This window comes from Macrobrachium nipponense, chromosome 12, assembly GCF_015104395.2.
Source record: "Macrobrachium nipponense isolate FS-2020 chromosome 12, ASM1510439v2, whole genome shotgun sequence".
In the NCBI taxonomy this organism is placed as follows: Eukaryota; Metazoa; Arthropoda; class Malacostraca; order Decapoda; family Palaemonidae; genus Macrobrachium; species Macrobrachium nipponense.
Window position 1 is genome coordinate 19,584,509 of NC_087205.1, and position 26,013 is coordinate 19,610,521.

Below are 26,013 nucleotides of genomic sequence, written 5' to 3' on the forward strand. Positions count from 1 at the left end.
TTTCCCCAGGACATCAACAGTTGAGTCCGAAACGTCAGGATGTTTCTCATGTTAAAGTGTCGAAGTCATCGCGATCTTTGAAGGGCGCTGATGACCAAGAGAAGGATTCGTCTAGTGATCGCTGCCCTACTGATGATGATGAACCAAATGCGTCAGCGTCGTCAGACTATAAGACGTTGACGGACTTACTTAAGAAATTGTTCCCAGATAATTTTCAAGCGCCCGTTCCTTGCTCTCCACCTTCAACAATTTGCCTCATCGAAGGCCAGGAAGGCCCCTGCTTCGTTAAGATGGCCACTTCGCTCTCTGCGAAGAGAGCGTTTAAGAGAGTCCAGGATTGGATGGATTCAAGGAAGGTTAAAGGGAAGACTTCTTTTGCACTTCCTCCATCTAGACTGAAAGGGAGAGCTGGGATCTGGTACGAAACAGGAGAAGAAGCAGGATTGAAAGCACCGTCTTCTTCTCAAGGAGATTTCGCCAATTTGGTGGACGCTCCAAGGAGGTCTTATTTGTCATCGGCTAAGGTTTCCTGGACAATGACGGAGACTGATCATCACCTCAATAAGGGGTTATTTTTAAGACGCTAGAAGGTGTTTAACTTTTTGGGAGATTGGTGCCTCGGGGCTTTGGATTTTTTTTTGGTGGGTACAATCGAGGAGTCAAGACTCGATTTCGCTGGAAGAGCTTTCAGTGTATTAGCTTGTATGGATAGAGCAGTAAGGGATGGCTCTGATGAGTTAGCATCTCATTTTGCTACAGGTCTGCTAAAGAAGAGAGCTCTCTATTGTAGCTTTGCGGCGAAAGCAGTTTCTCCCGCTCAGAAAGCGGAGTTATTATTCGCCCCCTTCTCTACGCACCTATTTCCGCAGTCCATGATTAAGGATCTGTCGGTAAACTTGCAAGAAAAAGCAACAAGGGACCTCTTGACTCAATCTTCCAGACGACCTACTCCTCAGGCTTCTACTTCAACAGCTCCAGCACCAAGAAGAAATTTAAGCCCTTTCGTGGAGCACCTTCCTCTAGAGGTTCTTCGAGAGGAAGGGGGTCCTTCAGAGGTAAGATCTCTTCTATCAAGAAAGGAAAAAAAATTGACGTTTCTGCCCTTCCAAGGCACCTGTAGGTGCGGAGACTCGCCTTATTTGCTCAGGCATGGAGGACGATGGGGCGGACACCTGGACCCTAGATGTGATCGAGAGAGGATACAAGATCCCTTTCCTCTCTGCGCCTCCTTTGAGCACGAAGCCGATAGACCTGTCGCCCGCATACCAGTCAGAGAAGCAACAGATCTTACTCGACCTTCTAGATCAAATGTTGGAAAAGAAGGCCGTAGAGGAAGTCCTGATGCTGGATTCCCCAGGCTTCTACAACAGGTTATTCCTGGTTCCGAAGCAAGTCTGGGGGATGGAGACCTGTCCTAGACGTCAGCAGACTGAACATTTTTGTAAAGAAAGAAAAATTCAGGATGGAAACTTCTCAGTCTGTGCTAGGGCCTTGATGACCAGGGGATTGGATGGTGTCATTGGACCTTCAAGACGCTTATTTCCACGTCCCGATCCATCCCCAATCAAGGAAGTTCCTGAGGTTCGTCTTAAAAAAGGGCAGGTCTTCCCAGTTCAGGGCTCTGTGCTTCGGTCTGAGTACGGCGCCGATGGTTTTTACTTTCCTCATGCGGAATGTGGCGAAATGGCTTCACCTATTGAAGATAAGAGTCTCGCTCTACCTGGACGACTGACTAATCAAGTCGCCTTCGAAGTCAAGGTGCCTGGAGGACCTTCAGACGACATTACAGCTGACGAAGGCCCTGGGCCTTATAGTAAATTACGAGAAGTCCCATCTGATCCCCACGCAGTCCATCGTGTATCTGGGGATTCAGATGGATTCAGCGGCTTTTTCAAGCTTTTCCATCAAAGGAACGTCAGCAGAGATGCTTAGAGAAAGTGTTAGCCTTCTTAGGGAAAGAAACATGCTCGGCGAAAGAATGGATGAGTCTGCTGGGAAACCATTTCTTCGCTGGAGAAGTTTGTTTCCCTGGGGAGGTTGCACCTCAGGCCACTCCAGTTTTTTATGGCAGAAAAACTGGAAAGACAAGAAGAATCTAGACTCGACTTTGATTATCTCAAAAGCGGTCAAGGATCATCTGAAGTGGTGGCAAGATCCGACCAAACTCTCGGAAGGGATGTCCCTCAAGCTTTGAGCCCCGACCTAGTGTTGTTCTCAGACGCCTCCATGGTGGGCTGGGGAGCAACACTAGGAAAGGAGGAAGTGTCAGGCCTCTGGAGAGGGGAACGAGGTCCTGGCACATAAACTTAAAAAGAATTGGAGGCGGTATTCGGTTGGCTCTTCAGTTCTTCGAAGAACGATTGGTGGGGCCGAGTTGTCCAGATCAAACTCGGACAACACTACGGCTCTCGCTTACATAAAAAAGGCAGGGGGGAGGGGGGGACACTCTCGATCACTGTTCGTGATAGCGAGAGACATCCTTCTATGGGCGAAAGCTCGAAACATAGTGATCCTGACAAGGTTCATTTCAGGAATTCAAAATGTTTGAGCGGATCTTTTAAGCCGTCGACATCAGATGCTTCCCACAGAATGGACCCTACATCTAGAAGTTTGTCAAGAGCTATGGAAGTTGTGGGGACGGCCGCTAGTCGACCTCTTCGCAACCTCGAAAACGAAGAGGCTCCGATTTATTGCTCTCCAGTTCTCGACCCGGAAGCAATAGCGGTAGATGCCATCCTATGGGACTGGACGGGGATGGAATGTGTACGCCTTTCCCCTCCCCCGTTTCAAACTCTTAGGAGAGGTAACAAGGAAGTTTGCGGCGTCGCCAGGAGCAGAATGACTCTGATCGCCCCCTTTTGGCCCTCAAGCGATTGGTTCACGGAGGTCATGTCTCTTCTGGTAGACTTCCCGAGAACCCTGCCAGAGAGAGTCGATCTTCTCAAACAGCCCCACTTCGAGATGTACCACGGAAACCTCTCCGCTCTGAGTCTGACTGCGTTCAGACTATCAAGAAGTTGGCCAGAGAGAGAGGTTTTTCAAGATCAGTGGCAGAGGCTATTGCCAATGCGAGAAGAGCTTCCTCTCGAGCAGTTTATCAGTCGAAGTGTGGGCTGTCTTCAGGAGATGGTGTAGGAAGAAAGGTATTTCCTCCTCCACGACCTCTGTGAACCAAATCGCTGAGTTTTCTCCTGCATTTGAGAAATGTGGACAAAACTAGCAGTGCCCACAATAAAAGGATACAAGAGTATGCTGTCAGCTGTCTTCCGCCACAGAGGATTAGACCTGACAAATGATAAAGATCTTTCACGATCTTTTGAGATCGTTTGAGACAACCAAAGTACTACACCGAAGGTTCCATCATGGAACCTGATGTAGTTCTAAGGTTCTTGATGTCGGCTCCCTTTGAACCTCTGCATGCTGCCTCATTGAGAGACACTACTAGAAAGGCGATTTTCCTAACTGCTCTTGCCAACGGCAAAGAGGGTTAGTGAAATTCAGGCAATGGTAAAGATGTGGGTTTCAGAGGACACAGTGCAGTGTGCTCCTTGGATCCTAATTTCTTAGCGAAGAATGAGAACCCATCTAACCCCTGGCCAAAAAACCTTTTAAATCAAGGGGTTAACAGAGTTCATCGGACAAGAGCCAGAGAGAGTCCTGTGCCCTGTCAGGGCTCTCAAATTTTACATGCAAAAGACCAAAGATTGTCGGGGTCCTTCTGAGAACTTATGGTGTTCTGTTAAGAGACCCGAATTTCTTATGTCGAAGAATGCACTGGCATTCTTTTTACGGAGCACCATCAGGGAGGCCCATGCGTCCTGCTCGGATGGTGATATGAAGCTTTTGAAAATAAAAGCCCATGAAATGAGAGCTGTTGCGACTTCAATGGCATTTCGAAAGAATATGGCACTTAATGATATCATTAGCGCTACTTTTTTGGCTAAGCAACTCTTGTTGCTTCACATTACCTGCGGGATGTGAAGACGGCATATGAGAACTGCGAGTCGCTAGGACCATACATATCCGCAGAAATGGTGTGTTGGGGCAGAGCAGCACAAATACTATCCTATAGAAAATGGGGTAGTGTGCTTTTTTTAATTTTGGTGTTGGTTTATGGTTGAAGGGTTGGTTGCTTGAGGCGCTTTCCCTTTCTTTAGCCTAGAAGTTATGGACTAACTTCGATAGGTTAGGTAGGTCGGTGTTTTTGCTTCTTGCCCTCACCAGTATGGTCAATATCGGCTAGTCACCATTGTGGTCACGCCCGTTGACAAGATCATCTAGAGCGCCCCAACTACACAGGGCACCACTTGTTGCAACTCTAGTAAAGCAAAAGCAGACTTCGGGACAGTATCAAGAAGTCAGCTATGCTAACAGGTTACGGAATCAAGATGCAATATCTGCACTTGAGGTGTTTCCTAAATCCTTCTATTCTGTCCCTTCCCACCTCCAATGGTGGGATTCAGCTATATATATATCTGACAGGTAAGTTTCATGTTGGCAACTCTAGTAAAGCAAAAGCAGACTTCGGTGACAGTAATCAAGAAGTCAGCTATGCTAACAGGTAAGGAATCAAAGATGTCAATCATCTGCACTTGAGGCGTTCCTAAAAATCCTTCTATTCTGTCCCTTCCCACCTCCAATGGTGGGATTCAGCTATATATATATCGACCAGGGTAAGTTTCATGAACAAAATGTTATTGTTATGATACAATAAAGTTTGTTCATACTTACCTGGCAAAGATATATAATTAAAGTACCCACCCACTCCCCTCAGGGGACAGTGGTATGAAAAATCTGAATAGAAATGGGAATGATTCCTGAATATCCGCCTCCCAGCGGCGGGAATGGGTACTAACCACCTGGCCGCCCACTGCGTGTGCCGGGAGTTTTGAAATTCTGTCGGAACGTCGGAGAATACAGCTATATATATATATCTGCCAGGTAAGTATGAACAAACTTTATTGTATCATAACAATAACATATTGTTTGTTCATGAAACTTACCTGTCAGATATATATATAGCTGTATTTTCTGACGTCCGACAGAATTTCAAAACTCGCGGCACACGTAGTGGGCGGCCAGGTGGTAGTGCCCATTCCCGCCGCTGGGAGGCGGATATCAGGAACCATTCCCATTTTCTATTCATATTTTTTCTGTCGCCGGTGCTGGAAACAACTGTTTGCAGTACCTCCGTCTAGGATTTTGATTTATACTCGCTTTAAATTATCTGGATTGACTTTTGGTATCGACTTCTGGATTGTTGGATTGGCACGCGTAATAGTGGATTGGTTTTTGATTTTGGATTGGCTTTTCTGTGTACATGATGTCGGGATCAAGTAGTGGGAGTTTCAGAGTGTGTGTGAGGAGTGAATGCAAGGTGAGGCTTCTTAAACCTTCAGTTGATCCTCACACAGTTTGTATGGAATGCAGGGGGCATGTTTGCTTGGTTGATGATCGGTGCAATGAATGCAAGGATTTGTCAGATGATAAATGGAAGATGTATGAGACCTATCGACGTAAATTGGAGCGCGATAGAGTCAGGAGGTCTTCCTCTAAGAGCAGTTCTACAAAAGGTAAGGAATGTAACATTTCTTCTCCTCTAACACCGGTAGATTTTGTTCAACCTAATCCTGTTTTGTTGCCTTCGGGCCCTATTGCTGTGTCAGGAGAAGGTAACACCCTTTCTCTGATTCTTGAGTCTATTCGCGCTCTTGAATTGAAAGTGTTGGCCTTGGAAACTGGCCCTGTGAAAGTTTGTGATAGTGCCCCTATTGGTTGTGGAGGGGCGTCAGATCGGCCCCATAATGCCTCTAGGCCTAGACCTCTATCGGACTCCCAGGACTCAGGGAGTGGGTATGTCGAAAGCCGCAAGAGGGTTATGGGGGCTCCCACCGATCTGGCGTCCCTTCGGCAGGCCTTGTTGCGAAAGTCCCAGGCTGCCAAGGAGCGCGACGAGCGCGCGTCCTGAAGGATTTGCTTTTCGTCCTCCCCGAAGCGCCTCCCCGCTAGGGATGGAGCGCTCGGAGAGACTCGCGTCCGTTTTGAAAAAGGACTTTTCGTTTTAGAGGACGCTTCACGTCCTATGTCACCACTTTCGTCAGAGGACGCGTATGACGCTTTTCCTCCTCAGAAGAGAGGTAGAGCCTCAACCGACGAGGACGTTGGTTTGCGCGCACAGGCGTGTTCACCTGAGATGCAGGTAGCTGTACCTGCTAGAAGGAAGGAGGCGCCCCCTCGCCCCTCGCCTTCTCGTAGGGTCAGTCCTGCCCCTTCTTCTGCTCCTTCGTCACCTACGAAGGATATCCTTGTGTCCCTTCAGGACCAGATTACGTCTCTCATGGCTCAAAGGACTCGCCCAGCAGCAGTCGAGCCTAAGCGGAGAAAGGACGTTAGGCTGCCCGTCAAGAGGACGAAGCAGTCTCATTCTCTCTCGTCTCGTTCGTCTCTCTCTCCACCTCCGGATCGTCACCATTCTCGTTCTCCGAGTAGATCTTTCGCATACGTTTTGGAGGACGCTCGGCAGGACGCTCGTCGTTCGAAGCAGGACGCTTTGCGCTCTCGACAGGGCGCTTTTGAGGACGCTCGGCAGGACGCTCGCCGTTCGAAGCAGGACGCTTTGCGCTCTCGGCAGGACGCTTTTGAGGACGCTCGGCAGGACGCTCGCCGTTCGAAGCAGGACGCTTTTCGGAACGCTCAGCAGGACGCTCAGCAGGATGCTCAGCAGGATGCTTGCTTGGCTAAGCAGGATGCTTTTGGCGCCTCTCGTCAGGAAGCTCGCGCTTCCTCTCGTAGGGACGTGTCTGATAAGACAGTTCCCGTTGCTTCAAAGGACGCGCTACGTTCGCAGGATGTCCGTCCTTCAAAGGATCGTCGTAAGGGCGATTCCGTACCTGAAGCGGTGACTTCCAATTAACGGAAGTCTTTGTTCAGGCCTAAGACTGCTGGGCGTACGCCCTCTCCGGATGGACGTTCTCCAGTTCCTCTTCGGGAGGAAGGGGAACTTAGTAGTCCAGGGAGTTCAGTCGAAGAAGAACCTCCTGTAGCTTCAGCTGTCTCAGACTATAAGGTTCTTGTGCGGCTGTTACGTTCATCTTCGGGGATAAGTTTCAGCCGGCAGCCCCTAGGTCTCCTCTCAACTTTCGTCTTCTAAGTCTGTTAAGACCCCTGAGTTCGTCGAAATGAAGACGTCGCTTTCGACCAAGAGGGCTTTCAAGAAGCTACAAGATTTTATGTCTCGAAGGAAGGACCAGGGCAAGACCACTTTCGCCCTTCCTCCCTCTAGACTCTCCCAAAGGGAAAGGAGGAATTTGGTATGAAACCAAGGAGGGAACGTGGGAGTAAAAGGTTCCCTTCGTCCGCTCTTGGGGACTTCTCCAGTTTTAGTGGACGCTCAGAGGAGGTCCCTCTTATCGTTCCTGCTGCTAAGGTGTCCTGGACTCCTGTGGAGGAACGGACCACCAACTTGAAGGGACTGCTGCGCACTTTGAGTGTCTTTGTTTAATTTCTTAGACTGGTGCTTGGGAGTTTTAGACCTTCAGTCTAAGAAGTCCTGATTCTCTCAGTCTGGGGGGGGAGCTGTCCAGCGTGTTGTCGTGTATGGACAAGGCCGTCAGGGATGGTTTGGAAGAGCTAGTTTCTCATTTTGGAACGGCTTTCCTAAAGAAAAGAGCTCTTTTATGTAATTTTACCGCGAAGTCGGTTTCTCCCGCTCAAAGAAAGCGGAATTGCTCTTTGCGCCTCTTTCGGACCATCTCTTCCCCCAGGCTATGGTAAAGGATCTTGCAACGAGTTTGCAGAGAAGGCGACCCAGGACCTCTTGGTACAGTCTTCAAGACGCCCAGCAGTTCCTTCCACATCTTCATTCGGTAAACCCCCGAAGAAAGTCAAACCCTTTCGCGGGGCACCCCCCTCGAGAGCAGCTCCTCGAGGGAGAGGTTTTTCGAGAGGAAGAGCTTCATTTAAACCGAAAACCACCAAATGAAGATCTTGTCCTTCAGACGCCAGTTGGGGCCAGGCTGAAGTTCTTTGCGGAGGCATGGAGGCAGAGAGGGGCGGATCCTTGGACTCTCAAGATCGTAGAGCAGGGGTACAAGATCCCCTTTTTAAATCCTCCTCCTTTAACATCAACTCCCAGAGACCTTCTCCGTTTAATCAAGGAGAGAAGAAAAGTATCCTTTTTCGACTCTTTTAGACCAGATGGTCGAAAAAAGAGTGGTGGAGCAAGTCTTGGACCTGGGGTCACCGGGGCTTCTACAACAGGATTTTATTTTTCCTGGTACCGAAGCAGTTGTCGGGTTGGACGCCCAGTCCTGGATGTTGAGCAGGCTCAATCTTTTTTTGTGGAGAAGAACAAGTTCAAAATGGAGATGCCTCAGTCGGTGCTAGGAGCCTTGAGACCTGGCGACTGGATGGTGTCTCTGGACCTGCAGGACGCGTACTTTCACGTCCCCGTCCACCCTCTTTCAAGGAAGTACTTGAAGATTCGTCTTAGACAACAGTTTTGGCAATTCAGAGCCCTTTGTTTCGGTCCTCAGCACGGCCCCGATGGTTTTTTACAATGATAATGAGGAAATGTAGCGAAAGTGGCTCCATTCTTCAGGGATCAGAATATCCCTCTACCTCGACGATTGGCTGATAACAGGCGTCGTCGAGACGAAAATGTCTGAAGGAACCTTCAGTTTGACGTTAGCCCTAGCAAAATCCTCTGGGTCTTTTGGTCAAACTCCGAAAAGTCGCATCTGACCCCGACACAGTCCATCGTGTATCTGGGGATTCAGATGGATTCAGTGGCTTTTCGGGCGTTTCCATCCCAGGAACGTCAGCGGCTGGGTTTAGAGACAAGTCGCAGCCTTCCTAGGGAGAGAAGCTTGTTCGGCGAGGGAGTGGATGAGTTCTGCTGCTGGCACCATTTCCTCGCTGGAAAAGTTTGTCTCGCTGGGAAGACTGCTCCTCAGGCCTCTTCAATTTTTCCTTGCGGAAGAATGGAAGTCGAAGGAGGACCTGAATGCGATCCTAAGGATCTCAAACAAAGTAAAAGACCACTTAAGATGGTGGCTCGACCCTCAGAAGTTGCGAGAGGGCTTCTCCCTAAATCTTCTGACTGCCCCGACCTAGTGTTGTTCTCAGACGCTTCCATTTCCGGTTGGGGAGCAACACTAGGGGGGGAGGAAGTGTCAGGCTCCTGGAGAGGGGAACAGGTAGCCTGGCACATCAATGTGAAGGAACTGGCAGCGATTTTCCTGTCGCTGCAGTTCTACGAAGACAAACTGTCAGGCAAGGTCGTTCAAGTCAACTCAGACAGTACCACAGCCCTTGCATATCTAAAGAATCAGGGAGGAACTCACTCCAGATCCCTTTTTCTCCTTGCGAGGGAAGTTCTGCTATGGGCAGACGCAAGGCACATCAAGATCCTGACGAGATTCGTGGCAGGGGTTCAGAATGTCAGGGCGGACCTTCTCAGTCGACGAAATCAGATTCTGCCAACAGAATGGACCTTGCACCAGGAAGTCTGTCAACAATTATGGAGATTGTGGGGACGTCCTCTAGTCGACCTGTTCGCTACATCGAGGACGAAGAGGCTTCCTCTGTATTGCTCCCCGGTTCTGGATCCAGGGGCAATTGCGGTGGACCGCGTTGCTCTGGAAACTGGACAGACCTAGATCTTTACGCCTTTCCCCATTCAAGATCATGGGGGAGGTCATGAGGAAGTTCGCAGCTTCAGAAGGGACAAGGTTGACTCTGATTGCCCCGCTGTGGCCAGCAAGAGAGTGGTTCACAGAGGTCATGACTTTCCTTGTGGACTTCCCAAGAACGTTGCCCTGGAGGAGAGATCTACTCAGACAGCCTCACTTCAAAAGGTATCACCAAAACCTCTCCGCTCTGGCTCTGACTGCGTTCAGACTATCGAAAAGTTGGCCAGAGCGAGAGGCTTTTCAAAGCAGCTGCGAGAGCAATCGCTAATGCTCGAAAGAGCCTCTTTCAAAGAGCTGTCTACCAGTCTAAGTGGGCCTCCTTCAGGGCATGGTGCAAAAAGGAAGGAATTTCCTCTTCCACGACCTCTGTGAACCAGATAGCAGATTTCTTGCTCTATTTAAGAAATGTGGAGAAATTGGCAGTTCCTACAATTAAAGGTTATAGGAGTATGTTGTCTGCCGTTTTTCGCCACTGAGGACTGGACCTCTCCGACAATAAGGATCTACACGATCTCTTAAGGTCGTTCGAAACCTCCAAGATTCCACAGGCAAGACCACCCTCATGGAATCTCGATGTGGTTTTGAAAAACATCTAATGCTAAAGTCCCTTTGAGCCTCTCCACCGAAGCTTCTCTAAGGGACTTGAACGAGGAAAGCGCTCTTCCTAGCTTCTCTGGTGACGGCGAAGAAAGTTAGTGAAATCCAAGCGTTCAGTAGCCCTTAAGTGGGCTTCAAGGGGGACAACGCTGTTCTGCTCGTTGAGCCCCTTGTCTTTCTTGGCAAAAAACGAGAACCCGTCTAATCCTTGGCCGAGGAGCTTTGAAATCAAAGGTATGTCGGGTCTCGTGGGTCAAGAACCAGAGAGAGCCCTGTGCCCTGTCAGGGCTCTCATGTTCTATGTTAATAGAACTAAAGAGATAAGAGGTCCCTCAGGTAATCTCTGGTGCTCGGTGAGGAGACCAGATTTGCCGTTGTCGAAGAATGCTGTGGCTTTCTTCTTGAGGGACGTCATTAAAGAGGCTTATTCATCTTGCCAGAAGACTGATTTGAGCCTCTTTAAAGTGAAAGCTCACGAAGCAGCCGTAGCTACTTTCTCTGCCTTCCAAAGGAATATGTCTATCAAAGATATCCTTGATAGCACCTTTTGGAGGAGCAATTCCGTATTCGCCTCACATTACCTCCGGGATGTGAGAACGATTTACAAGAACTGTAGTTCTTTGGGGCCTTACATTTCAGCAGACACAGTTTTGGGGGCTGAAGGTGGCTCTCTCCCTATCCCTTAGCTTAGTTTAGGTTAGTTTTTTATTGTGTTTTTGGTTGATGGTGAGATCTTCTGTGGAAATCTCCCATTCTTTAGTTTAACTGTCAGGGGCTTTTTGGTTAGTTGGTCAGGTGGTGGTCGGTTGCTGTGTTACTGCCATATGTTTGGCTAGATGGTCTTGTCACATTGAGGTCACGTCCCCGTTGACAGAGCATCCAGAGTGCACCAGCACTACAGGTCTACACCTGGCTGGCAACTCTGATAAAAGCAGAAGCAGGCTTAAGTGACAGTAATCACAGAGTCTACTTTGCTATCAGGTAAGGAACCAAGAAGTAAATCTTTTACTTAATTTAAGTTTCCTAAAAATCCTATTCTGTCTCTACCCACTATCCGAAGGTGGGATTCAGCTAAGTTTCATGAACAAAATGTTATTGTTATAATACAATTAAGTTTTATACATTCAACTTCCCTGCCAGATATATACTTAGCTATAGACTCCGTCGTCTCCGACAGAATTTCAAATTTCGCGGCACACGTAACGGTAAGTCAGGTGATCTACCGCCCTGCCCTGGGTGGCAGGACTAGGAACCATTCCCGTTTTCTAATCAGAATTCTTCTGTCGCCCGGACCATCAACATTGTTGTTGGTTCCTCTCGATTGGTTTTTCTTTTTTCACCGGCAATTGATCTTCTTGACCGACTTTTGGTGACGTATCTGGATTGTTGGATTGGCATACGCTTTTGTGGACTGTTTTGTGGACTTGATTTTGCGGAATTTTGCTTTTGCAATAATGTCTGACTCTGGAATGGTTGTGAGACGTTGTGTGAATGTAGGCTGTAAGGTGAGGTTGCCGAAAGCTTCGGTAGACCCTCACACGGTATGCAAGGGTTGCAGGGAGTATGAATGTTCTTTTACTAATACTTGTAAGGAATGTGAGAACTTGAGTGAGAACGAATGGAAGAATCTAACTAATTATTTAAAAAAGTTAGAGAGAGAAAGAGTGAGGAAGGCTTCTTATAGAAGTTTAAGTAGTTCTAGGTCTTGAACTAATTCCTAGCTTGGGATCTTCCCCAAGGGTAAAGTATTGCTACTTCTTCCTTCCATTGCAGCCCCTTCTCCTATTGCAGAACCTGTAGATCCAGCAAAAGAACTTGCGGATCTAAAAGCAGCCTTCAAGTTGATGGAAAAACAAAAAACAGGCTGCCATACAAGGTTAAGGCTTAGTGATTATTCAGGTGGGACAGTGATAATTGAGTGTCCCCAGTGATTTTAGTGGAGGGGGACATCTGGTCGGCTAACAGCAACGCTCCTAGGTCTAGACCTCTTCCAAGCTCACATGCCCAGAGGAGAAGGAATGTCGAAAACCGAAAGGAGGTTGTGGAGAATCCCCACCGATCAGGTGTCCCTTCGGCGGTTTCTGTGGACACCCCAGACTGCCAAGGATCGCTATTGTAAAAGCGTCCTGCGTGAGTGTTTTTCGTCGTCGGGATCTTCATCTCCGAGACGTGATTGGAGAGATTCAGATCGATCTCGGCCACTCAAGAGGAGTTGGAAGGCTCCGACTATTGATTCGAGCCCAGAAAACTTCCCTGAGGAGTCTCCCTCGGGAGTGAAGAAGGCAAGAAGAGCCATTCTTTCAACCAGAGTGAGAAGGAGGCAGGAGGTGGGGAGGCTATGGACTCCTCCCCTCCTCCTTCCCCTCCTCCCGAAGAGGATAAAGAGGATGGCTACGAAGAGATTCATGATGGCGATGCAAGAGCAGATTTCGTCTTTTGTAGGAGTTCTGTCAAAGGAGCCTCCTAGAAGGAAAGACTCTTCCCTTCCGATCAAAAGATCCTCCAGACGTATGGAGGTATCTGCCGCCAGGAGTCGATACTCCTACTCGAGGTGAGGTTTCCTGTACGAACCCTGGATGAACCGATCAGACGTCTGGCACCGGCCAGGAGTGAGGAGTCACCCAGGAGGCAGGAGCCAAGAGCCAGGAGTGAGGAGTCAACCAGGGAGGCAGGAGCCCAGAGCCAGGAGTGTGGAGGATCCAGGCAGGAGGCAGAGCCAGGAGGCAAGAGCCAGGAGGCAAAGGGCCAGGAGTTAGGAGGCCAGAGCAGGAGCCGGAGCCAAGAGGCAGGAGTCAGGAGGCAGGAGTCAGGAGGCAGGAGCCAGGAGTCCGGAGTCAGGAGTCAGGAGGCAGGAGTCCGGAGGCAGGAGTCCGGAGTCCGGAGTCAGGAGGCAGGAGTCAGGAGCCAGGAGGCAGGAGTCAGGAGGCAAGAGTCAAGAGCCAGGAGGCAGGAGTCGGAGACTCGTTCCTGGAGGTTATGACTCTTCTCCAAATAGGAGCTCCTCTCCTTCAGAGCATAGGAGGTCTGGAAGGACTCTCCCTCCAAACGTGAACTTTCTCCTTCGTCTGATCGAGGGTTAGACGAGTTGTCTGATGACGAACCTCCTGCTAATGAGGACTATCGAGTTATAAAGTCTTAGCCTCATTATTGCTTCAAGAATTTGGAGATTCTCTTAGTCCGGCGGCTCCTCCTTCTCCTCGTTCTCTCTTTTCGAGCTCGGCTACGGCAAAATCTTCGGCCTTTTTGAAAATGAAGCCTGCTATATCGATGAAGAAGGCACTCCATTCTTTAGATTCTTGGATCTATGGACAAGAAGAAGGAGTTTAGGAAAGACGGTATTCTGCATGCCTCCTTCCAAACTACATTGGAAAAAGAGAGGTATTTGGTATGGGACAGGAGAGACTATGGGTCTTCTCTACCTGCCTCTGCAGATGCGGACTTTTCCAATTTAGTGGAGGCCTCTAGACGTCACTCCTTAGGATCGGTCAGAGCGACGTGGAGCACTTCAGAGTTGAACCACTTTCTAAAGGGACTTTTTGTCACTTTAGAGGTGTTCAACTGTTCTGGATTGGTCACTCGGAGTTCTGGCCAACAAATCTAAAGATCCGGAGTTTCTTAAAAAACCCAGAGATTCTCCATAGCGTCCTGTCTTGCATGGACAAGGCAGTACAGGAAACTCGGTTCGGTGAAGTGGCTTCCCTTTTTGGTGCTGGTCTCCTGAAAAAGAGATCAGTATATGGATCCCTATTATCGAAAGGGGTTTTCTCCGAGCCAGAGGACTGCTTTATTGTTCGCCCTCTATCGGATCATCTGTTTCCTTCTCAGTTAGTGAAGGATATATCTCGCTCGCTAACTGAGAAGGCGACACAAGACCTACTGACACAAACGTCCAAGAAAGGACGCCCTGTAGTGTCGGCGATTAAGAAGGACTCTCGTCCTCCTCAGCAGCCCTTTCGTGGAGGTACAGCGGCTCGTCCCCTGCCAGAAAGAAGAGCTCTGATAAGAGAGGAAGGTCTTCCTTTAGGCCCTTCAAGAAATCCAAGTGACTTGTTGCTCCTTCAAGCACCAGTGGGCGCCAGACTCCTGAACTTTGCAGGAGTATGGGCAAAAAGGGGAGCCGACCCTTGGTCAGTGTCGGTCCTAAAGAAGGGATATGTAATCCCCTTCGACAACAGCCCTCCCCTAACATCTACGCCTCGGGAACTGTCAGCGAGGTACAGAGACCCGGTAATGAGAAAGACTCTCCTTCAAATGGTGGAACAAATGTGGGAAAAAGAGGCCATCGAACTTGTGCAGGATCCACACTCCCCGGATTTTACAATCGCCTTTTTCTAGTACCAAAGGCATCGGGGGGGGGTGGAGACCAGTTCTGGACGTAAGCGCTCTGAATCGCTTTGTTCAGAAAAAGAAGTTTCGCATGGAAACGTCCGCCTCAGTAATGTTGGCTCTTCGTCCAGGAGATTGGATGGTCTCTCTGGACTTGCAAGACGCATATTTCCACATTCCCATTCACCATTTGTCAAAGAAATATCTTCGTTTTGTAATAGGAGACAAGATCTTTCAGTTCAGGGCTCTGTGCTTCGGTACTGTCTACAGCTCCGCAAGTATTCACCAACCTGATGGCGAATGTGGCAAGATGGCTTCACCTAGAGGGAATAAACATCTCCCTCTACTTGGAGGACGACTGGCTGATCAGGGCCAAGTCGGAGATTCAGTGCTTGGAGGACTTATCAGTAACAAGGAACATGATAGATTCGCTGGGATTGCTCGTCAACCTCGAGAAGTCACAGCTGATCCCCAGCCAGAACTTGGTCTATCTGGGGATTCAGATGGATTCTCGGGGTTTTCGAGTATATCCTTCGCGAGAAAGAATCACTCGAGGTTTGTCGAGAATCTCGAGCTTCTTAGAGAGAAAGAACAGTTCAGTGAGGGATTACCTGAGCCTTTTAGGGACCCTGTCCTCACTAGAAAAGTTCTTCTCTCTGGGGAGACTTCACCTTCGCCCTCTTCAGTTTTTCCTCAAAGAGGTGTGGAGTTGGAAGACGGGACAACTCTCGGACATCTTCCAACTTCCACAAGAGGTAAGAGATCATTTGAAGTGGTGGATCCCTCCTCTTCAAAAGAACGAGGGCGTATCGCTTGCCCTGCAGAACCCAGACCAAGTGTTATATACCGACGCTTCGGAGTCGGGATGGGGAGCGACGCTAGGAGCAAGGGAGGTGTCAGGCACCTGGACAAAGGAACAGGTGTCCTGGCACATCAATTGCAAGGAACTAGTGGCCATACACCTAGCCTTAAAGTTCTTCGAAGAGATAGTCAGAGGCGGGGTGATACAGATAAACTCGGACAACACCACGGCTCTGGCTTACATACGCAAGCAAGGAGGCACGCACTCTTTCTCCCTCTGTCAGTTAACAAGACATCTGTTAACCTGGACGGAAGAAAGAGGCATAACTCTCCTCACAAGGTTTGTTCAAGGGATCAAGAATGTGAGAGCGGACAGACTGAGCAGGAGGAATCAGGTCCTTCCCACAGAATGGACTCTACACGAAGAAGTGTGTCGAAGTCTTTGGTCCCTGTGGGGGAGGCCTCACATAGACCTGTTTGCGACGTTCCTCTCCAAAAGAATAGAGATATTTTGCTCTCTAGTGGAGGATCCGAGAGCCTTCGCAATAGACGCGTTTTCTACTGGATTGGTCGGGTGTGGACGCATACAGCCTTTCCCCCGTTCAAGATCCTGGGGGAAGTGCTCAGGAAGTTCGTAGCTTCGAAGAGCACGAAGTTGACGCTAATAGCCCCATTTTGGCCAGCCCAGGAATGGTTCACGGAGGTACTGGAGTGGATAGTCGACTTCCCCAGATCGCTTCCAAACAGACCAGATCTACTCAGACAACCCCACTTCGAGAGGTTTCATCACAAACCTCCCAGGTCTCGCTCTGACTGCCTTTCGACTATCGAAAGACTTGTCAGAGCGAGGGGCTTTTCTCGCAAGGCTGCGGGCTCTATCGCTAGAGCCCGCAGAGCTTCGACGAGAAGAGTATACCAATCAAAGTGGGAAGTCTTTAGGAGGTGGTGTAAGGGTCAGAAGCTGTCCTCCTCCAGTACCTCTATAGGGAATATTGCCGATTTCCTCCTCTTTCTGAGAGAGGAATCACACCTATCTGTCTCAACAATAAAGGGATACAGAAGCATGCTGTCTTCAGTATTTAGGAATCGAGGCCTAGACATTGCAAGCAACAAAGATCTACACGATCTAATTAGATCTTTGAGACTTCAAAGGCAGCTACTCCTAGAACACCTAGTTGGAATCTAGACGTGGTCCTGAAATTCCTTTCATCGGATAAATTCGAGCCTTTACATCTGGCTTCCTTCCGCGACGTCACTAGGAAAATGCTTGTTCCTGGTGGCTCTCGCTACAGCCAAGAGGACGAGCGAATTGCACGCTCTGGATTCCACGGTGGGGTTCAAAGGAGATGCTGCCATCTGTTCTTTCCAGACAATGTTTCTGGCAAAGAACGAAAAACCCGTCAAAACCGTGGCCCAGAAGTTTTGAGGTAAAAGGCCTATCTAACCTAGTAGGCAGAGAGATAGAGAGGTCTCTCTGTCCAGTGAGAGCTCTGAAATATTATTTAGAGAGGAAGAGACAGATGGGAGCTTGTCAACAAGGTCTTTGGTGTGCGGTGAAGAACCTTAAAAGACTCATGTCCAAGAACGCCTTGGCTTTCTTTGTGAGAAGCGTTATTACGGACGCTCACAAGAACTGCTCGGAGGAATCCTTCGGTCTTCTAAAAGTCAAGACCCATGAAGTGCGGGCAGTAGCAACGTCTTTGGCGTTCCAAAAGAATATGTCTCTAAAAAATATCATTGAGACTACATATTGGAGGTGCAATTCAGTGTTTGCATCTCATTATCTGAAGGATGTGAGAGTGACCTATGAGAAGTGCTTCTCGCTAGGTCTTTTGTATCAGCAGATACAGTGCTGGGTCTTGGAGCAAAGACTGATCCTTAATTTTGTGTTTTTATCGTACATAAACCCTCTTGTCAGATATGTGCTTGGTTTTCTATTAGCAAGCTCACTAATGTCGCACGGGAGCATAGTGTCATTGCTGGTAGGGGATCAAGGGTATGTATGGCTAGTAGGGGAGTACAAAATTTTTTTTTTGTATATTTTGTAATGAAAGTGTATTATGTTTCGAGTTTTTGGTTGTTTGTAAGGAGTTCGGGGATAACTCCTTACAATCTTAGAACTAACATGGATGTTAGGATCAGGTGATCGGGATCGGGTTTGTGCTCCTTGAACAAGGTGTATTGTCATGTTAGTGGAATAGCACCCAATGACAAAGGCCTTTAGGCTCTGCCGAGTAAGTGGATAAGACCCCATTGGCAGACCCACAAGAACTCTTAGCCATAGATCAATATCTCGCTGAGGCTCTTGAGGCTAAGCAGACTCCAAGGCAGTAGCTGCGAAGTCTTCAGCCTAATAAGGTAGGAACCAAGGTTTATTAATACCTACAACATATGTTGTTTCCCTGTCTATTTCAGTAGTTAGCTGTCTCTTACCCACCACCAATGGGTGCTAATCAGCTAAGTATATATCTGGCAGGGAAGTTGAATGTATAAAAATGATATTGTCATGTTACAATAAAGTTTTATACATACTTACCTGACAGATATATACGATTAATGGCCCACCCAGCCTCCCCGCAGGAGACAGGTGGAAGAGAAGAATTCTGATTAGAAAACGGGAATGGTTCCTAGTCCTGCCACCCAGGGCAGGGCGGTAGATCACCTGACCTACCGGTAGCGTGTGCCGCGAAATTTGAAATTCTGTCGGAGACGACGGAGTCTATAGCTAAGTATATATCTGTCAGGTAAGTATGTATAAAACTTTATTGTAACATGACAATATCATTTTGTTCATACTTACCTGGCAGATATATATAATTAGAGTACCCACCCTCCTCCCCTCAGGAGACAAGGGTCATGAATAAAATATGAATAGAAAATGGGAATGGTTCCTGATATCCGCCTCCCAGCGGCGGGAATGGGTACTACCACCTGGCCGCCCACTACGTGTGCCGCGAGTTTTGAAATTCTGTCGGACGTCAGAAAATACAGCTATATATATATCTGCCAGGTAAGTATGAACAAACTTAATTGTATTATAACAATAACATATTTACAGATGAATAAAATATTCAACTTTTTTTGTTATGATTAAAGATTATTATGCTCTCATATCAAGTAATGAAAGAATTAGATATACATTATGATACATATATATAATTCCAGTGGTTATAGTTGCTGTGACCACTACTATGAGAGTGATACTGTCCTACATTCATGGGAGGTGGTGGCTGAGTTACTTCAACATCCTTCTTGCACAGACATGATAATAGATGTTGGTCTTCCTGTGACACACAAGAATGTTATGTACAACTGTCGACTTGCCTTCCTTAATCGGTAAGTGTTGTGGATGTTTTTTTTACTAATAGCGTGCAGTGTTTTTTTTTTGTGTAAACTGTCCTGTAGAGTGTAAGCAAAATCAGATGAGCAACAGATGAGACAGTTGTCACTTTATGATTTATAGTTGTTTGAGACTGAATTGTGAAAAATACTGTCTTTATGCATATTTACAGCATAAAGACAATAGTGAATATCTCCATTTTCAGGAAAATTCTTCTTATCCGTCCAAAGTTAACCCTCTCTGATGATGGCAATTACAGAGAATCCAGGTGGTTTACTGCATGGCAGAAAGTGAGTAACTTAAATTGATTCAGATAGATAGTTATTTAGTATGAAAGGTGCATGGGATTTATTGTTAATATAAATCAAGTAAAATTTTAGATTCCTATTATAGTACTAGAGAATTCAGTAGTATTATTATTCAGAATTGACAAACACTCATTTAGAGCAAGCTGAAAAGAGTTATCACATGTAAAGCAAGCTTTCACAAAATATGTAGAATGTTCATATATGAAAGAAAAAGAAAATAGAAGGTAAGGAATAAAAGTAAATTTACATAATACATTTTTATGTACAGTTCCTGACTGTTGCACCAGGTCCACTTTCCCAAGCAAGAAGAGTTTGTGGAAGGATTTGAGTTGGTAGCCCTGACGAGAAAGATGTATAGAGGTGGGAAAGGAACTTTGAGACGGGGGGTGAAGGTGTGTGGCAATTATTGCTTACCAACTTGACAAGATAGAGGGACCAATTCCATATCAATTGAATACACATGGATTATTCTTAGTCTAAGCCGGTCATTGAATTATGCAATATCCTACTTCGAGCATGTATTAATTTAAATTGCCAAATATCGTAAGCAATTCTTATAAAAATTTGTAATCAATCTCATGCTTGACAAATCAGTAACTGTTCAGCTTTGTTTGATCTCTCTCTCTCTCCATATACGTATATATACATATATATAATTAGATATGATATATATATATCTATATATATATATATATAATATAATATATATAGGATATATATGAATATAATATAATATTAAATATATATGTATATATATATTATATATATAAGATATAATATAAATTATAATTATATATATATATATATATATATATATATATATATATATACTATACTATATATATATATATATATATATATAAATATAATAATATAGATATAATATTAATATTAATAATAATATAATATAATAAATAATATAATATTATATATAGATATATATATATATATATAATATATATATATATATGTATATATATATATATGATATATATATATATATATATACTATATATATATATATATATATATATATATATATAGTATATATATATATATATATATATATATATATATATATATATCTATATATATATAATATATATAGATATATATATATATATATAATTATTTATATATATAATATTATATATATTATATTATATATATATATTATAGTATATATATATATAATATGTTTAAAAACAAGGTATAAATCTTTTTAGTGGGTTTTTATTGAGTTTGAACCAACAAAATAGGCCTTTTTTGTGGTCAAACAGTTGTTCTCCATGGCTTCTAGATCCCGGATGTTTACAATATTAGCCCCTTCTCATCAGGGCTACCAACAAATCCTGCCACAAACACTTCTTGCTTGGGGAACTGGACCCAGTGGAATTGCCCAGAACTGTTCATAAACTCATGAGAGTAATAAGAAATTTAAGCTGTTAGGTGACACTCTTAAGTAGTTTTACAAATCCTCTTGAACATGTTTGTTTTGTTGAAAATATAGTGGTGCTGCAAAATATTCCAAGGTCTTCATCAATGTGTTGGTTTCTGTTTGTGAAGTATTCTGTAGACATAAACATTCAACAATTTTAGTATAACATACTGTACTGTACATACAGTAAAACCCCTGTATTTGATGGGTATGTGTTCCAAACCCTACCTTGAATAGCTAAAATCCGTGAATACTTAGACCCCTCTAAAAAGGCAAGAAAAATCCTCTAAAAACGCTTACTGAATATTTTAATCTTTTTATCACAAAAAGTGCATTTAGTCACGAAAAATACATGAAAAAATATAAATTGTCTTAGAAAATTTGTTATTTTATGAATATTTCTCAGTGAAAAATACAGCAAATAGGCAAATTTTTCGTGAATAAGGTGTATACTATATGTTCCATAGAAAACTCCGCGAATAGGCGAGTCCACGAATTGTGAGTCCGATAATAGCTGGGGTTGATTGTACAGGTTTATTATGTATCCCCGTGAGTCTGTGAACATTGTTTGTATTATTAATGAAATTAAGCTACATGTATGTCGTGTAGGAAAGAGTAGCATTGTCTGTTTGTTTACAGGTTCGCCAGGTTGAGGACCACTACCTCCCCCGTATGATTAGCAGGATCACGGGACAGATTACAGTTCCCTTTGGAGATGCTGTTATTGCTACAAGGGATACTTGCATAGGCTATGAAATATGTGAGGAGTTATGGAATCCAGAGAGGTTGGTATGAGGAGTCATAATGACTGAATTTTATTTTGCCTTAATTTTATGGAATGTTTTGTTTTTTGGTAGTTACTAGTTATTCCTTTTTATATTTTGTTAGTGATTGCACAGTACTTTACAGATATGTTATTCATGTATGAAATTCATGGTATCCTTTGGAAGCTTTGCTTGTGGATATTTTTAGTTGAAGGCAATACTTTGTCTTGGTGGTTGGGGCAAAAAGGTTAATGGTTATATTGTGCCTTTTTACAATGCACTGTAGATAAAGTTAAAGGTTGCTGTAGCGTTCATTCTGCCTTTAGGGCACAGATCTTGGCCTTTCATTTTTTATTTTTGGTTTCTTTTTCATGTTAAGTATTCAAATTTATCAAGGTCTTTTGCTCACTATTGACCCCTCATTGAAAAGCAAAGGAAGGAGAGCTTTTTGGTTCCTGGCAGTATGACACTTGTGCATGATCAAAATGTGAATACTGTTTCCCTGTGCAACAGGGTAGTTACACTTCACTCTGCCAATGCAGGCCCAAATTCTCTAGTGTGTGTTCACTGAGATAGCCCTTTGGTAGTTGAGCACACTTTGGTTCACTGCACCAGGTATGCTAATAAGAGGCAGATGTACCATGTAATGGTAAAACCATAACTGAAATTTTAGGAGACAACATTGATATTGGCCCTGTTTTGAGTTTTATTTTAAAGGCTTGTGGGTTTTATGAAAATATCTTGTAATTTTATAAAGATTTGTTTTATCGTATTTATGGCAGTTTTAATTCCTTTAGGAAGTAAATCTCTCTGATTTTACCTTTTTTAATATTGGAGCTTTAGAATTTTTATAATATACTCATTATTTATATAATTTGCATTTTCATTCATTCTCATCATAGCGCTGAATTGCCCTATTGGGTCCCAGCTCTTGACTTTATGCCTAAATCACATATTCCAATACAGACCCCAAAGTCAGTGGTTAAGTTTCTTATTAAGCTCATGCAAGGTGGCCTAGTGTAATAACCTTCCACAGATGGTTTTGTTGAAAGAATTTTCATTGTCACCATTAAGGTATTTTTGTCAGATTTTCCTTTTATAGGGTACGAATTTAAATGAAGTATCTTTTTACTCAATGGTGTCTGTTCTATTGCTTCCATATCTACTGTTTTTCTGAGCAATTGCTCCTCAACCCTTCTCATCGTGTTTAAATTTAGCACCTTAGTCCTTCTTGAGGGGTCAGCCAATTTTTCAGTGGTTGGGTATCCCATTGTTTGTTAATATGCCTGTATGTATTAACTCACTCCACTCCAGCCACAGTTCTTTACATTTTGAAATCTAATTTTCAAAATATTTTAGTGCTTTTCTTCCGTTTTGTCAGTGTCCATGTCTGTAGTTCACAGAGTAATGCAGGTTTTATGTGTTCATCATCAATTTTTGCATTGTTTGCTTAGGGTTTACTCTCATTTTCCAGTATTTTAGAAATATTTCACTTCATCAAGGCTGTGGCTAATCTTTGCTCACTGCTTTCCTCATTCTTGCTTCATAGTCGTGTTCACAAGGTAACAAATGCACTGCTTTTCTAAGCACTGCCCTTACCCACAAAATGGGCCATGTATGGTGGTACAACCATACTTTGTGTTCCTTGTGTGGTGTTTTATACTAAAGGTCCTATTCGGCATCCATTTGGCTGAAGTGGCATTGCATTTTACCTTTCATTATCATCTCATCCTTTTCGTCTCTTCCCATCCAGCTCTCCAGCTTCTTTAATATTACCTTCTTCACCATTCATTTAAAGAAAACTCCTGTGGGATATGCTGTGAATCTAGAAATGAGACACAATGGCCCTGTTAAACCACTTTATGATGATTAAGATAAAAATCAATGATTAAGATAAAAATCATATGGTGCCCCTTCTTCCTGTTTTCCCTTATTTGCTCATCTTATATACATTTCAGACAGGGATAATCTCACTTTTTCAATTTATGTTTGCAATCTTTATTTTCTCTTGTGACATCACATGTTATGTACATTCAGTGCAAAGACCCGAGTTCATGTCCACTTCTCTCCTGTGTACACCTTATGCCCACTTTCCTGACAGTAATTTTTCTCTTGTTGCCCTTCCATCAACATAAGTTCCTACTCATCAGTCCCCAGTTCTGTCCATAGAATATTTATAACTTCTTCTTGTTATTTAGTTGTTATGACTTTTTAACATTTAAGTTATTTTGATTTCCTTGGTTTGTTTGCTGTTTGCTGAAGTGAAATGGTTTGGCTATTTTCAACTCGATACTTAGTCTATTATACCATGTAAAATGTGCAGTACCTATTTTGCAGTACCTTTTTTATTTTGCATTTAAATAAGCTTTACTAATTATTACATATTTGACTTCCAGCTCTCACATTCCAATGTCACTTGATGGAGTGGAAATTATTGTAAATGGATCTGGTTCATACACAGAGATTCGCAAAGGTTATGTGACTCAGGATTTAATCAAATCTGCAACTGCAAAGTCTGGTGGATGTTACTTGTTTGCCAACCAAAGAGGATGTGATGGTACAGTATATTGTGAATTTTTAAATTTATGTGAAACTTGCACAGCATTTCGTTTAGAAAAGTAAATATAAATTTATAGGCCTCATAAGTTTAGTGTATATTTGTAAAATTTATCCTGAATTTGGGAAATTATAACATTTCTATTTGACACTGCATATACATATTTTTATAGTGATGATTTTAATCATGGCATAGCTTTAAGGTAATTATTCTTATAAGCATATCTAAATTATTAGTGCAGAATAATTTACAAGACTGCTGAATCAAATATCCAAACTTATAGGGTTGGCTAATTGAGAAAACTAATTATTGGTTAATAACTGGTTTAAAAATGATATTGTTATGATACAATAAAGTTTGTTCATACTTACCTGGCAGATATATATATAGCTGTATTTTCTGAAGTCCGACAGAATTTAAAAAACTTCCGACACACGCAGTGGTCGGCCAGGTGGTTAGTACCCATTCCCGCCGCTGGGAGGTGGGTATCAGGAACCATTCCCATTTTCTATTCATAATTTTTATTTCCACTGTCCCCTGAGGGGAGGTGGGTGGGTACTTGATTATATATATCTGCCAGGTAAGTATGAACAAACTTTATTGTATCATAACAATATCATTTTGTTCATGAAACTTACCTGTCAGATATATATATAGCTGAATCCCACCGTTGGAGGTGGGAAGGGACAGAATAGAAGGATTTTGGGAAACAAATGCATGCAGATGATTTACATCTTGGTTCCACCTGTTAGCATAGCCGACTTCGTGATTACTGTCACCCAAGTCTGCTTCTGCTTTACTAGAGTTGCCAGCGAGGTAGAGACCTATAAAGCTGGTGCACTCCAGATGATCTGTCAACGGGGGCGTGACCACAATGTGACTAGACCATATTGACCATACCATGAGGGCTAAGAAGTAAAAGTAAAATAAATATAGTATATTAAATATATATATCACCACCTGACCAACCTAGCCAAAGTTAAGGTGTGTTAACTAAGGCTTAAGAGTTAAGAAGTCGCTGTTGTCGGCGACTCAACAACTCAATTAAGAGCTCTTCCTAACCATTTTCTACAGGATAGGATGAGTGGTACTTCTTGCCCCCAAGATTGTGTCTGCAGACACGTATGGCCCTAGCGAGCAGCAGATCATATGCCATCTTCACATCTCGCAGGGAGTGTGAAGTGAACACAGAGTTGCTTCGCTAAAACATGGTACTCAGGATGTTGCTGAGTGCCATGCTCTGTTGAAATGCTTCCGAGGCCGCGCCCTCACCTCGTGAGCATTCAGATAAAAAGATTTCAAATCTTTGTGCAAACACAATGAAGGAGCATTTTTGAAAGAACTCCTTAACACTAAAGCCAGGGTGTTCTTCGATATGGGCAAGTCTGGTCTTTTTCGGAACACAGCAGATTGCCCGAATGACTTCGACTTTCTTGAGTTTTATGTAGATAAAACTTGAGAGACCTGACAGGGCACAGGACTCTCTCTGGCTCCTGCCCACTAACTTATGCCATCCTTGCTTCCAAGCTCCTGGCCCAAGGACAAAACGGGTTTCCATTCTAGGCCACAACGAAAGGCTTAGAGAGCACACCGCCTTGTGTTCTCTAAAGCCAAAACTTGTGACGATGGCTTAAAATCTCACTAACCCTCTTTGTCGTATCTAGGGTGGTTAGAAGAAGGCCTTCCTGATCACATGCAAGAAGTTAACAGGTAGGAGAGGTTCGAATGCTTTGACATCAAGAACTTTAGACTACGTCTAAGTTCCATATTGAAAGCTTCGATCTGGACATGCACAGTCAGTCCGTCTGTACTAAAGTCAGGTGACCGACCAGTTTGACCAGTCCAGACGAATCAAGGACAGCAAGGCTGTACCCTGAAGACCATAAGGCACTATTCGATGAAGGATGAGTGTCTGGACTGCCTGGGCGATTCAATCTAAGCAAACCTTGGGGGTGTATCAACGCAACCCCAACGCGTCAGCGAATCAACTCCTGACTCGAGCTTCTGGTGCCAGGAGAAAGGAGCAAGGAGCAAAGGCGATTCATCCCGAAGGAAGAATCCTGACAGTCCAACCTGGTCTCATGTTACACGATCATCGGGGGTGTATAACGCAACCGACTTCGTCAACAAGAAACTCAGGGCTACTATATGTCGCCTGATCTCGCACGAGTGTCTGACTCCGAGAAAACA

At 44.5% G+C, this 26,013-nt stretch overlaps 1 protein-coding gene across 3 annotated transcripts in view; it reads left to right on the forward strand.

Moving 5' to 3' along the window:
• Positions 1-26,013, forward strand: part of LOC135224397 (glutamine-dependent NAD(+) synthetase-like) — a 141,999-nt gene that overhangs the window by 28,533 nt on the left and 87,453 nt on the right. For all 3 annotated transcript variants that reach the window (XM_064263364.1, XM_064263361.1, XM_064263362.1), the window contains exons 3-6: positions 18,582-18,752; positions 18,962-19,046; positions 21,142-21,287; positions 23,663-23,823. In XM_064263364.1, the coding sequence (XP_064119434.1) occupies positions 18,582-18,752; positions 18,962-19,046; positions 21,142-21,287; positions 23,663-23,823 (563 nt within the window). The remainder of the gene's footprint in view (positions 1-18,581; positions 18,753-18,961; positions 19,047-21,141; positions 21,288-23,662; positions 23,824-26,013) is intronic.